Raw genomic sequence first — 14,713 nt, forward strand, 5'->3', positions numbered from 1 at the left:
TCACCTCCGCATCTGGCCTGAGGGGCAGGGACGGGGTTGAAATGTCTCCTCCCAGCCACCCGCCTGACTGAGGCATCTCCTAGCCCCTACCTGGATGCCAGCGCCTTCAGGGACCATGATCTTCCACACGCAGTTGAGGCTGTTGAGGTAGGGCTCTGGGAAACCGGGGGACAGGATGGTGCCCCTGCGCTCTGTGAGGTTGCCTCCACATGGCACTGGGAAGGAGGCAGTTCTGGTCAGAGGTTTCTCCTGCTTGTCTTTGTGGGTACCCCATGGGAGCCCCGCCAAACACTCCTTCAGGGCCTCCCTTGCTGGCTATTGGCTTCTCCCGCAGGCCCCCATCCCTGCTTCTTCTGTGGCTCCTGTCCCTACAACCCTCCTTCACATGCATCCCTCCCCTAGCAACCCCAGCTCCTCCTCCTTGCTGTCTACACACCCAACCCACGGGACTAGTGATTTGGCCTGAATGGGACACCCTATTTAAGTTATTCTGGTGGGCAGGGGCTGCTGTTGGGTGTCACCGGCCACCCTCTCCCAGGAGTCCTGGTTGTCTAGGCACTCACCCACACAGGTAGGCGCTGATACATTCCACTGGGCCAAGGCCCCGGGAACGGGGAGGCACTCGATTTCTGGGGACCCCTGCAGAGCATAGCCGGAGTTGCAATCGAAGCGGACGATGGCCCCCACCGAGAAGTCACTGCCCAGCCTCTTGCCATAGCGGGGTTCCGGCACAGAGCTGCACTGCGTGGCGCTTGTTCGGGGTACCGCTGCGGGGGACAAGGGCACTGAGGGGCAGGCCTCGCCCCTCTGGAAACTGGCTCAAGGATGGACACACAATGGGACTGGAGCTGAGACAGTCTGGATGGGACCCTGACAGGCTCTGAGCACTTTCTCTCAGGGCAGGGGTAGGGACTTTCCAGGACAAGGACGATTTTACTAAAACATAGTTGGATACACAAGGTGGCAGCACAGCTTCTGGAAACCATGGATGGCAGAGTTTAGGCCTAGTTGTGTTCTGTGGCTTCCCAATGGTGCCCTCCCATCCCCATGAAGTCCCACATCCCCTTACAGGAGGAATGGCCTTTATTCCTCCATTCACCCTACCCTGGCCTCTGCCCAGGGCTCTGTTCTCATGACCTGCATCTGAATCTCCCCTTACTCTGCCCACATGGTGGACAGGACCCTTTAACCCAGGCCCCAGTTATGCCATCCTTCTGTGGCAGGGGAATACAGCTCTTCCTGGGCAGTGGAATGAATGAGCCCTTGAAAAGTGGGCTTCCTTCTGGACAAGGAGAGGTAGGGGCCTAGAGGTGAAAGTCAGGATGCTCCACGACTCTGCCTTTCAAAGCCAGTAAGGAAGGAAGGGGACAGACATCCATCACCTGCTTGGTGTCAACTACTTTGTGAACTCTCTTAACTCCATCAGTGAGGTAATATGCTTACCCTCATTTTAGAGGTGAGCAAACTGGGGCTCTGAGGGATGGAGTAGCTGGTGCCCAGTTAGAAACTGGCAGAGCTGGGATTCAAAGCCATGTCCATCTTAATCCCAAGTCTGTGTTTTTCCCACATCTTTACTGTGTCTTGTAGAGAAGACCAAACTCCATGGGAGAGAGTCTAGGTACAAGGCCTGGGCTGGTCATCCCAATGCCATTGGGACCTTGCCAGGCAGTGGGGGAGGAGAAGGGCAGGAGTTAGCATCCCATGTCTGATTTTCCCCCTCGTTCGACATGGAGTTTTGTCCAAGAATTGTCTGTTGGGTAAATGAGTGTCTAAATTCAACTGAATTTCAAGGAACTGCCCTACAAATCAGTAACTGCCTCCACACACCCTAGGACTGAGGCCTAGACTTAGGGGTCAAAAGTCCCAGTTCCTTTGGTCAGGGAGTCACTAGAGAACTGAGATGTCTTCACACCTTTCACATCCACACCCTGCATACCTTGATAGACAAAGTGGAAGCCTCTGGCTGGTGCTGGGCCTTTGGCACTGAACTTAATGAGAACTTGATTGGAGGTGGCCAAGGGCAGCGATTCTCCTGCCAAGATAAGGGGCGAGGAGGAGAGGGAGACAGTGAGTCCGGCAGGCGGGCCCAGCAGAGAAAATCCTGGCCAGGAAGGAGGGGCTGCCCATACCACCCCTCCCCCCACCCCCCACAGCAATTCCTTCCATATCCCAGCTCTCCCAGAAATAAAACCTCACAGTTTTACTACACTTTACACTCTAAAGTTTGCAGAAGGTTTTAGCATCCATGGTTTTACCTTGACCTATGGTCTTTGGAGGCTGACATGACAAGAGTTCGGTGCCCTCATTTAATAGGTCAAGAAAGAGAGGATCAGAAAGATTAAATGACCTTCCCGGAAAGGAAAAAGCTTTCAGACATACATTGGCCCACAAGGATGAGGAGAATGGCCATTACCAAACTGACTGGTGGTTTACTTGGAAAACTGACATTAAAAAGAAAAATGGCATCAGCTTCTGGGAAGGAGGGTGATGTGAGTATCTGAGAGTAACTGGCCATTCCCAGATCCTATAAAATGACAGATAACCACAGCAATTGTATAATTTATTGCTCACACTAGGACACTTTTGAGAGTCAACGGGCATGTTATTAATAATTACGTCGGGACAACCAAAGCAAGACGAATTGTCACCCAACTGATAACACAGCTTAAGGAAGACCTGCGTGGGCACAGGACGCCTTTATATCAGAAGATAAAGTTCTATCTTCTCCTTGACGTGGTATAGATGGACAAGAGTGAAGACAACACCAGCTGGACCTACAGCTGTGAAGTGCAGTCCTGCTTGTGGTCAGTTTCTTGAGGCAGCTGAGGGACTGGACTATGGCTTAGCAGGTAGTGGCATGGCCACTCTGCATCGCTGAGTGTGCCCCTCCACAGTCTTAGGGAACCCTGAGATGCCTGCTGACCCCACCGTCAGAAGGGAAGCTGGGGGTGCAGACAGCCAGGCTAAGTCTCCACTGCAGTGAGGGCTGGAGTTGGAACCAGCCATGGAACCACTGGGAGGCACTTCTGAGGGCAACCAATGCTTACAGAAAGCCCATGTAACACTACTGGCCACGGAGAGTGGAGAGTTTTGCACAACATACTATTTACACATGACCCAGATGGCTGATCCTGGCTGGGAGTCATTGACCCAATAATTTCTGGCTGCCAAAGCAAAAAGAAACTCATGAAGAAAAAGCTTGTCTTTATTATCACCACTGTCTGGAGCTCTTTAACAGGTGTGAGCAGAACAAAACTCTAGGTTTCCATCCTCCCATTGTCTGGCATGATACGTGGATTAGGACCCCTATAATCTCTCACAAACCCATTTCAACTTCCAAGCCTGGATGAACACAGACATCCCTCTCCATGGACAAGCACATAGTAAAATCCCTGGACAAAAGACAAGCTCTCAAAGTTTTAAGGGTGAAAACCACTCAGAAATCAAACCAAACATTTTAATGTGAACTATCAGAAAGAGCAGGCAAATATCTCGAGAAGACTTTCAGTTGTGGTTGCCACAAGACTAAATCTAGCATTGCATCTGTGAAGTCAGAGAGGGCAGCCATGCCAAAGGAAAGTTATGAGATCAATAAAGCCTTCAAAAATGAGAAGCACCAGAATGTGGCAGCTGGATTCTGTAGAAATTGAACAGGGAAGTAGAGATTAAGTTAGGGGAAATTCTTCCAGAATCCACAGGTAAAAGATAAAGAGATGAAAATAATGAGAGAAACCACAAGCAACATGGAAGATAGATCAGAGAAACTCCAGTGTGCATACATCAAGGATTCAAGACAGAGAGAGAGAGAGAGAGAGAGAGAGAGAGAGAGAAGATAGGAGAAACTGAAGGAGAAGAAATAGTTTAAGAAAGAAGATAACTTTCCTAAGCTTAAGAAAGATCTGAGGTTCAGACTACAATTATTCTCAAAGTGCCAGATGTAATTAATGAAAAGAGATTTCCATTGCAACCTATCCTAGTGGGCTTTCAGATTTTAAAAATAAAATTAAAAAAAATATGAATGCCATCCAGAGAGAAAAGAATGGGTTACCTATCAGGGTAAAGAATCAGGTTGGACTCCACTTGTCTGTAATATTAACTGTTGGAATGAAGTGGGACGGTGGCAGGAGTTTTGAAAGAAATTTGTGACCTGTAATTTGACTTACAATCAAGTTGTCATTCACATGATGTGTCAAAGGAAAGACACAGTCATACAGGCAAGGTGGCGGAAAGTACTGCAGCGATAAGCCTACTAAAAAAATGAACAGAAGTAGGGAAATCAAAAACTCTCAGGGATAAAGACAACCAGGAAAAGATAGTTAAGCCCAAATAATTATTGTCAACGAGGTAGCAAAATTAAATGTAAAAGTAGACACTTGGGGGAAGAAGTCCATAATTTATAAATAATTTACTGATAGCATTCATTAGAAATTCTAAATGTATATATAAAAAAAGGCTTGGGGCTCCTGGGTGGCTCAGTCGGTTAAGCGTCCGACTTCAGCTCAGGTCACGATCTCGCGGTCCGTGGGTTCGAGCCCCGCGTCGGGCTCTGGGCTGATGGCAGATTCTGTGGCCACCACAGAATTCACAGATTCTGTGGCCGATTCTGTGTCTCCCTCTCTCTCTGCCCCTCCCCCATTCATGCTCTGTCTCTCTCTGTCTCAAAAATAAATAAAGGTTAAAAAAAAATTAAAAAAAAAAGAGCCTTGGAAATTAGAGAGGGGTCAGACAGGAATGGAAAAGAAAGCAAAATAAAAAAAAAAAGCCCCCCAAACTCACAAAGAACAAAACCAGACGACAGATACCAGAACAAATGTAAAATAAGTAAGTAAACATCCTCTTAAGAAAAAGACTCTCCAAGGAAATGAAGAAAGATATAGCAGGCAAACACAGGTGCTAAAATGGTTGGAAACACAAGAAGATAACAAAATATCACAGTTGTAGTGGGATGTTTAAATGAGCAAAATCCACGACGTTTGATATATCAAATAGAGAAACAAAATGAAGACTGCTGAGTAGTGGTCCTCAAGCTTTTTGCCCCTTCAACACACCTCAGGACAGGGACACATTACTTCCATCAGTGTGAGTGGCTCATCAGTGTTTCTCCAAATGAGGAATAAGATGATCTGAGGATATTGATATTGACATCTATAGGTCTTATATCTGCATCCATCTATCCGTCCATCCTTACTTCTTTCTAGCCATTGGTCCTTTACATCTATATGTGTTCTTGTATCTATATCTACATTTACATATACAGGTCCTAAATGTATACCTCTCTCTCTCTCTCTCTCTCTCTCTTTCTCTCTCTCTCTCTTTCTCTGCCTGTACCAATGCTTCTATATTTATAGCTAAATTTATACCTCTATTTATCTATATTGAAAATCATGAGGCTTTGAAAAAGCATCCTACCCCAAGGAATCCTGACTTACACTCCTGGCTGAGTGGGCATACATGGGGTGCTGATATCAAAACTCATTTCATTGAGAATCACTGATAGAATGGATGTGAATAATAAAATTGAGCAAGATTGACCTAATGGCTATTACTAAACTAATTTCACTCTAACAAATAGCTCTAGGAGGCACAGGTTTTCCTCTCTGCATTTTACAGCCGAGGGAACTGCAGCTCTGAGCAGTCAAGCACCACCGGGCCTATAGGCACCTCGCTGGCAGGCAGTGAGTGTTGGGCCTGAGCTGCCCGTCTCTCTGCAGCCTCTCAACTGTCCAGAGGACACACTCTCTTCTTAGATACTCAAGGAATGAAAAAAAAAAACCATCTTTGGCTATGGAAGAGGACCTCATTTAACCCCGAAATGGAAGTGGTTCAGGCTATATTCTCTCCCGGTGTGGTAACAAAATTAGAAATTAACACAAATGTTTAAATGTAACAAGAACAAAATTCAGGTTCCTGGAGGAAAAGAGGAGGCAGCCTTAAATGACTCTTGGGCAAGAAAGAAGAAAACATGGTGACAGATTATTTAGAAAGTAATGAGGAGGACAATAGGATGTGACAATTCTTACAGCACAGAGCCAAAACTATGCTTAGAAGTGAATGTGCTGCTGTAAACATGCTCTTCATTACACAGGGAAAAGAGGAAAGCTCTCAATTCAAGGGGTTAGCATAAGAAGCACAATGTAATCTGAAGAAAAACAGGAGGAGAGGCATGAAATAAATGCAGAAGTTAATTAATTAAAAAATAACAAAGGCCACAGAAGAACTGATAAGTAAAAGCAAAAACAAAACAAAACAAAACAAAAACCCCCCCCAAAAACAAAAACGAAATGAAACAACACAAAACCTCTCATCTAGGTGGGAAAAAGAGGGGTCACTACTAATACAGTGCTCAATCAGTAAAGGCAGGTGATATAACCTCTGACACCCAGGAGATTATATAGCATCATAGTATATATATAACCTGTGTTGCTGAATTTAAAATAATTATAAAATGGGTTTTTTACTAAAACATAAAATATCAGCATTGATCTTAGGCTCATATACCTGAATAAACCAATAGCCATGGAAAAAAATAAAAGAAAAAAAAAACACTGATAAGGAAGAAATAAAGTATTGAGGCAAATTTATTTGCAGAAGATATGGCTTCTTGCCTAAAGGGCCCAGGAGAGATCAGTAGGCAGTGTTAGCATTATTACAGAGGGTTCATTGACTTTACAAAATGACTACACCAAAAATACCAGTCATCTAATATACTATCAAAGACCAGTTAGAAAATACAATGGAAGGAGGGGGGACCAGTTCACAGCAGCAACAAAAACAATGACAAAAATTGCCATCCAATATCTAGGAGTAAAGTTAATAAAAAAATCAATACTGCCAAAGTGAAAATTAAAGCCCCTTTCCCAAGGTTACAAAAGATACATAAATGGAGAGACACATCATGTTCCTGGATGGGAAGAAGGGTTACTGTTATAAAGATGTGAGTTCTCCCCCAATTAACCAATAACTTAATGGAAGTCCAATGAAAGTTCTGAAGCAAATTTTTTTATCTTGACAAAATATTTCTTGAAGTTATTTGCAAGCAAAAATAAACAAGAACAGGGGCACTTGGGTGGCTCAGTGGATTACGTGTCCGGGGCGCCTGGGTGGCTCAGGTCATGATCTCATGGTTCATGGGTTTGAGCTCCAAGTTGGGCTCCGCACTGGCAGTGCTTGAGATTCTCTCTCTCTCTCTCTCTCTCTCTCTCTCTCTCTCTCTCTCTCTCCCTCCCCCCATCTCTCTGCCCCTCCCCAGCTCTTTCTCTCTCTCTCTCTCTCTCTCTCTCAAAGTAAATAAATAAACTTGAAAAAAAATAAAAAAGATAAAGAAGAGCAGTCAATAAAAAATTCAAAAGAAAGGAACAAGTTTGGGGGCTCACATTACCATATGTTTAAAACTATCCTAATATTAAACATTTTTATAACCTTACACTAAGTTTTTTGATACAGATAGAAAAATACACAGACACTTAAAGACGTGGATATAAAGTCTGGAAACATCCTTAACTTCATAAAAACTTAATAGATGCAAGTCTGGCATTTTGAAAATTCTGTTAGGACAACAGATTAACTAAATTTGAAAGAATATGGTTAGATTCCCTATAACAAATAACAAATCAAGATAAATTCCAAAGGTATTAAAGCAAAACAATCACACTGAAAAGAAGCAAAAGAAAACACAGAAGAATATTTACTTCATCAGCAGAAAAGTAAAGGGGAAAATTATAAAAGAAAGCATTGATAGATTTGATGTCAGGAGAAATTTAAATGTTCTGACATTAAAATATACCCTGAAGAAAATTAAGTGGCAAATGACAAAGTGTAGGGGAAAGCATTTTATAGCATTTAATATAGACAAGAGGTTTTTATGGCATATGATACATACAGCTTGTAATAATATGGAGGTCTACTAAGTCAATAGAAGATAAATGGTAATAGAAAAATCAACAGCAATTCACAAGTAAATTCACAAATAAAAAATGCATGGGCCAATAATTACATTATAAAAAGTTTACCCCAACTTATAATAAAAAAAGGCAAATTAAGAAATGAGATACAATTCTCACTTTTCAAACTGATGATGCTTTTGTTTCCTTAATTAGCTAGTTTTTGTGAGAGTAAAACATGATCTCTTATTCACTTTTGGTGAACAGAGTGGCAAGGACTTTCTAGAGGGATGTTTGGCATTTTGGCATATGTCAAAATCAGGGATTTTGATAATTCTGTTAAAATAACTGATTAACTAAGTTTGAAAGAATATAGTTAGATTCCCACAAAAAGCCTTAAGTTAAGATCGCACATATCCTTTAACTTGGCAATTCTACTTCTAGATAGTCTAAGGTAATAGAGATGTGTATAGAGACGTATGCATAATACACTGGGTTACTATTCACAAGAGTGAAAAATTAGAAACAATCTCCATGTTCAATAATAGGGAATTCATTGCATAAATTTTTTAACATAAATGTTAAGTAACTATATGATGGACTGTTTTGCAGCATTTAAAAATCCTATTATAGAAGGAAATAATGACAAATGCTCACAATGGACATTTCAATAAAAATATGTACATTGTTTTATTCAATAAAATATACAAAAGATTAAGTCTAAGTAGATATAAAGGCTGGGGGAAAATACACCCCATCTTTCAGTGGTTCTTTCTGGGTGGTTTTTATTTTAATTCTCCATACAGTTATTTTGTCTTGCCTCTAAGATTTCTACATTGAAAAAGCAGTATGTTTATAATCAGAAAAACATGTTGGGTCTAAGAATAAACCAACAGGGGAATACTACACCACTTGGGGCAGCAGTGTAGACACACCTTAGGGTGAGGGTAGTTTCCCAAGCCCCCTTCTACATTTGGGCTACCAGGAGCTGACTGTCGTGTTGTAGAGAAAGCACCAGTGGACGACAGACACAAAGCTGTGTGGTGCCACCTGTGGCTGGGCTTACAGGACCTCTTTCCTTTCAGCGGGCCCGAAATGCCCTCAGCCCGCCACCATCCCCGACGCCGGCCAAGCCCTGGGTACCTGTGTGGGAGCCCGAGAGGGAGCTGAGGAGCCGGGAGTGCTGGCTGTGGCCATCATGCACCTCCACCACGTCGTTGAGGGCCGTATGGAAGAAGGCGAACTGTCCAAACACCACTGCGAAGGAGACATGGTGTGGAGACCTCAGCATGGAAGACTGGCCGCCATGCTGGGGGCAAGGACTGGAGGTGTGGGGGCTGCAGGCCAGGAGCAGGGAAGCCTCCGCGGAAGTTGTTGGTTCCTGGGGCTGACTGCTTGCTGAGGCTTCTACTGGCTGATCAGCACACTGGCCAGACCCCAGGCACAGGGTTGTGGGGAGGTGGAAAGGGCCAGCTGGCATTCTCCCTCATGGGTCAAGATAACATTGAAGACTGAACATAACAGTCAGGCCTGGTGGAACTGGAGCTGGGCCAACCCCATTCCTTTCCCAGATAGCAGTGGCAGCAGCTACTTAAGGACATGGAAGGGCTTTTGGCAACACCTCCCATTTTCCATGTGCTCTCAGGACCCTGTATTTTCCTTTGTTTTTTTCTTCAGAAATCCTGCTGACCAGGACAACCTTTGATACACGATGCCCCACGGTTAAGAGGAATAAGGGTGGTGAAAAGCAGCTGCTCCTGGGGAAAGAGCGACTGTCTAAGGAATGGGCAAACATCTTGAGCTCATTTCCCTCTGGCAAAGCCAAGGGAAGAGGCAAAATGGTATTTACAAAGCACCTACTGTGTGCCAGGTACCATGTTTGCCAGATGTATCATCTTCAACTGTGCCTCTTTTAGATGTTCATATTTTAAAGACAAAGAAACTGAGGCTCAGAAGTTAAGAATGTTCCCCAAAGGGCACTCAGCTCACTCCAGGAAGGGGCTGAAAAGCTGGTGGTCCATGGTCTTGATGAGCCCCTCTCGGATGAGGCCTAAGGGCCCTGCCATTTGATGGCTATTCATGCCACCAGCTACAAATCACACGGGATTTCTTCAGCTGCCCCTCTCTTCCAGGCACTGCAGGAGGGGCTGGCATCACTGATCCCACAGTGCGAACAGCTCTAACTCAGCTATCTGCCTGAACTTGGTGTGGTCTGCCTGTGCTGGCTTACCAGTTTGCCAGGCATATCTGGGGGCAAGAAGCAGGGTAGGAGGGAGAGGAGCAGGGGCCAGAGGGGCTGGAGGGAGAGGCAGGAGGGAGAGCACATTGTGGAACCCTGAAAATGGGTACTGAGGTGGTGGCAGAGGTATCTCCGTCCTCCCTCCTGCAGAGGTGAACACGATGGGCAACATTCCTGCTTTCAGAGTGTGTATTCTAGTGGGAAGAGACAGTCAATAAAGGGGGGAAAAAGCCCACTTAAGCAAAGAGATAGGGAAGATAATTTCAGATAGTTAAAATTAAGTCCTAGAGGTAATGGGAAAACATGATAGAATGAGGCAGGTCACTTTAGGTAGCAGATCAAAGGAAGATTAGAAGAGGAAGTCAGAGCTGAGACCTGAGCTTGGAGCCAGTGTTGCAGAGGCAAAAGTCTGCCCCGAATTCCGGGGCTCAGCATCCTTGGCAAAGACAAGATACTTGGGACAGACCACTGCCCTTCCTCGAACTGGCTCTCTGTGTGCCTGTTTCAGCCCAATGAAACTGACCAGCCTTGGGGTTGCTTCCTTTAAAGGCCGAGCTCTTTATTATGGGAGGATCCAGGCACAAACTGCACACCACTAATCAAGGATTCTGTTCTGAGTGGCAGATTGGACTGGACAACGTTTTAGGACTTTTCTAACTGTGAACCCGCAGGTCCAAAGCTCCTGCCACATAAGTATGCTGGGGTGGCTGGCGTCACACACACACACACACACACATGTATGTGTGCAGGGGCTGGGGTGGGAGTGCTGCGTGATGGCTGGAGTGGTAGGTTAAGGTGAGATGGGGAGTTCACAGAGGTCAGGGAGCACGTGTCGCTCACGTCTGCAACAGAGTGTGTGGTCCCTGAGAGATGCTTCATAAATGCTTGGTGGCATCAGGCCTTGCCCTATGCTCCCTCCACCCTATCTTGGGCATAAGTAGCCAGCTGCTGCCCCATCCCTCTCCTAGATGGTCAGGATTTATCAGTGTCCTTTACCCCACCCAACACCAATCCTGTTTAAAAATAGTTGTTACTCCTCCTACAAAGAGGAGATCCAGGGAGAAAGTATCCGGGTGGGTCACCTGATTGCTCAGGTACAACCAGTCTGGCTGCCCCTTAGAACTTCCTAAATCCTTCAGGGATGGCAGGACTCTTAAATGTCCCCACTGCCAACCAGGTGACAAGCCTGGCTTCTTTTTGTCTGAGTCTCTTGGAATCTGGAAGTTTTTCTGCTTTCTCAGGACACTGGCCTGCCCCCCACTTTTCTCTAGTTTGCCCTACCTATAGCTGCTGGGCTAGGCTCCCAGTCTCGGATGGGATGGTGGAACACTGGGGTTCCCAGCTCTGTCCCACTCCTTCCTTCTTCCTGCCCTTTGGTCACCCTCCCCTGGGTTCCCAGTCAGCCTGGATCTGCAGCACCTCCAGTCAGATGTGGGCTGTGCTGACTAGTGTCCGGCATCCCTGCCTTCCCTCCGTCCTGGCTACTTCCTCCCCAGCTGCATCCCCTTGTGCTGTTGGCCTTGCTAGTGCTCCTCCCACACATACGTCAGGAGCGCACCTGACAGTGTATCTTATTTCCACTGCATGGCATCTGCACCCAGGAGTCCTGTACCGGAGATGGTCTACCCGTTCCCACAATGGGAGTGGATACAATTGAGAGTGGAGCCGGGGGCACGAGTGGAAAGGGCCCGGGGGCCTGGAAGAGGTCGGGAAACATAAATAAACATACCGTAGTCCTTGGGCACGGTGACAAAATAGAGGCAGATCTGTCCACTGGTGTAGTTCTGGGGGTAGTTGGGGGATAAGACCACTCCGTCTGAACCCACATACTGTCCCCCACAGGGGGCTGGAAGAGAAATCAGAGGGAGGGCCAGGTGATCTTGAGGCCTCTCATCAGCTGTCATGCTCACCCCAGCCTGAGCACTGGTCCCGTGAGGCTGCCCTGAGGTGTGCAGCAGCTAGTGTGGAGGAGGGGAGTTCAGAGCACCTCCCTGGCCTGGCATGTGGCCTGAAACCTTCCTTGATGCTGTCAAGGGCCCTCCTGGGCACATGTCAGACCCTGCTCCCTAACTAGTAACACTAGCACCAGTCCCTGGAGGCACAGGGGCCTAGGACTGACCTTCTGTCCCATGGCTGATGTCTGCCCCAGGCATGTCTCCACATGAGTTAGTGCCCCCAGGCTAGCCCCACTGGGAGCAGCTGTCCCATGCGGCCCAGCCACCTTCTGTTCCCATCCAAGGTGCCCAGTTCTATGAGGGGTGGCCCTGAGAGCCAGCCTCTCTCACCTGGGCAAAGGGGCCTCCTTGCTTTCCAACTTGGGGTGGCCACCACGCTCTTGAAGTTCTGACACTCCATCCCATCTCTCTTGTCAGGGCCCCAGAGCTAAGCTAGACCTGCTGGAGTCAGCCCACCCCGCTGGCCTTAGTTTTACACATATGATCTCTCAGTGACTTTCCCTAAGCCCAGGTTATCTTTAACCTCCAATCTCCCTCATACGACTTGCTGGCATGTCTGGGGGCCACTGATGATGGCCTCTGTCTGAGTGGGCACACTAGGTGGTCTGAGAGAGGACATGTCGATAGGGACTGTCTACCTGGTGAATTACCAGCCTCTCTCATTCACAGTGAACTCAAAGAGCCCGCTCTTAGGACCATGTCCCATGCCTCCCTTCCCCCAGCTGACAACCCCTTCTGCCTCTGGCATGCCCTCACTCCCTCTGACTCCTTCCCGCCCCTGTCCCACCACCTGTGCACACTGGTCGGGGGTTGTTCCACGCGGGCTTCCCATCAGGCCCCAGAACGCAGCTGAGGGTAGAGGCGCCCTCAACCTCATAGCCCCCGTGGCAGTAATAGGTGATGGAGGAGCCCAGCTTCAGGTCGGACCCCACTCGCGTGCCGTTCTTGATGGAACCAGGGTCAAAACACGACTCCCGTGGGTTTTCTGGAAAAAAGAAACACACACACACACACACACACACACACACACACACACACACACAAACTCATTAGTGGCCTAATTCCATGGTGCAACAGCCAAGAGGAGACCCTGACTCTAATTAGCCACAGGGCATATGGGGATTTGGGATTTCTGGTTCTTTTCCCTTCAGGTCTGAAAACGTCTCTAAATCTAGGGCTAGAGATCATCTTGGAGAATGAAATTTTCCCTCTCCTCCTCCACATTCTTGCCCTGATCCACAAAGGAGCGAGTTGCAGCTAAACCTTAGGGGCCCTCTGTCACTCCTTGACCCACTCTCTCCAGGGGAGGCTGACTGCTGTCATATCTATACCTTGCAGATACTTCTGATTGCAAGGGCACCAGTCCTTAGATTCAGGAAGGAAGTAGGAAACCCTACTTTATTTATTTATTTATTTATTTATTTATTTATTTATTTTAATTCCAAGTAAAGAATTTTTATCATAAGGGAAACCCTACTTTAACCTCCGGACTTATCTAGGGTTAAACAGTTTTCCGGGTTTTGCATCGGGGTATTGGGTGCTTGCTAGTTTATTAAAACAGTAGTATTTTTTTCTACCTGATTTTTGTGGCATATATGTCTCTCCAATTAGGCATCCATGCTGCACCTAACAGGCATCTACTCTGTCCCTCTATGAGCGCGAACTTGGTGCTGCCTGAGCGATTGAGAGCATGACTCGGGAACCCCCATCTCTGGAAAAGAGCACTGTGCAGCCTCCCTCACCATCAGCTGGGAATCTTGAGCAGCTCTTGGGAGCCAACTGTTCACTTGCACTTGCACTGCTTTTCCTCATCCTCCTTGGTCAAAGACCACTGGTGGTCAAGAGGCCTGTCATCATGGCTGGGCAGTGTCAGGGAAATGCCACTGAGTATCAGGATTCCATTAGACTCCTGGAGGCTATGCTACAGGGAGGTCTAGGGATGGGGCTCACAAAAAGGTGCTGACAGCCCTCGCAGGTGGACTCAGACGTTCAGAAGTTCAAATAACAGATTTAAGGAGGAAAGAACCAGAACAGAAGGGCTCAGAGTTCAGGGATGAATAGCTGAGGAATTTTGCTGAGGCTGTCCTTGTCACCTGGGCATCTTTTAGGCTGCCAATATGAAGCAGCCACTGCTCGAGGGGATGCTCAGCTGCCAGTCAGCCCATGGACTGATGGGATGGGGCTCTGAGCATCCACATCCTGCCAAGTCCGCCACTCTTGCATTTGAGCCCTATGATGGCCCTGCTCTTTGTCTTTGCCTATGGCTAAGGGGGCAGCCGTCCTGGATATGCTACTACATTTAAACTCAAGTGGGACCCAGAAAATGGTCCCTTATCTAGCAGAAGACACCTCAGTGGTTTCCTCATGGGTCCTATGGCGTGTCACCTTCACCCCTCAATCAAACCTGTCCTTTCCCTAAGCTCACTGGCTCTGGCCAGAATAGAACTGGTCATTAGGTAACCCATCTGAGAATCACAGAGTTACAGGGAACTGTCACCATGTCTTATATTTCATCTGTCCTTTTTACAAATTAAAGTCGGTCAAACCTAATTTGAAGCTCAGAGAAATTCATAAGCTCAGAGAAGCTCATAAGGGGCAGAACTAGCTGGGGCCCCCCAGTATCCACTTCTCCCCTTCAT

The 14,713-nt window shown here is 46.8% G+C and overlaps 1 protein-coding gene across 1 annotated transcript in view; it reads right to left on the reverse strand.

The window, feature by feature from the left end:
* Positions 1–14,713, reverse strand: part of CSMD2 (CUB and Sushi multiple domains 2) — a 543,771-nt gene that overhangs the window by 120,209 nt on the left and 408,849 nt on the right. Inside the window, 6 exon segments of the mRNA XM_043573327.1 lie at positions 91–215; positions 564–767; positions 1,937–2,032; positions 9,024–9,137; positions 11,849–11,965; positions 12,865–13,059. Coding sequence (XP_043429262.1) covers positions 91–215; positions 564–767; positions 1,937–2,032; positions 9,024–9,137; positions 11,849–11,965; positions 12,865–13,059 — 851 coding nt within the window.

The sequence above is a fragment of the Prionailurus bengalensis genome, chromosome C1 (assembly GCF_016509475.1).
Source record: "Prionailurus bengalensis isolate Pbe53 chromosome C1, Fcat_Pben_1.1_paternal_pri, whole genome shotgun sequence".
Lineage (NCBI taxonomy): Eukaryota > Metazoa > Chordata > Mammalia > Carnivora > Felidae > Prionailurus > Prionailurus bengalensis.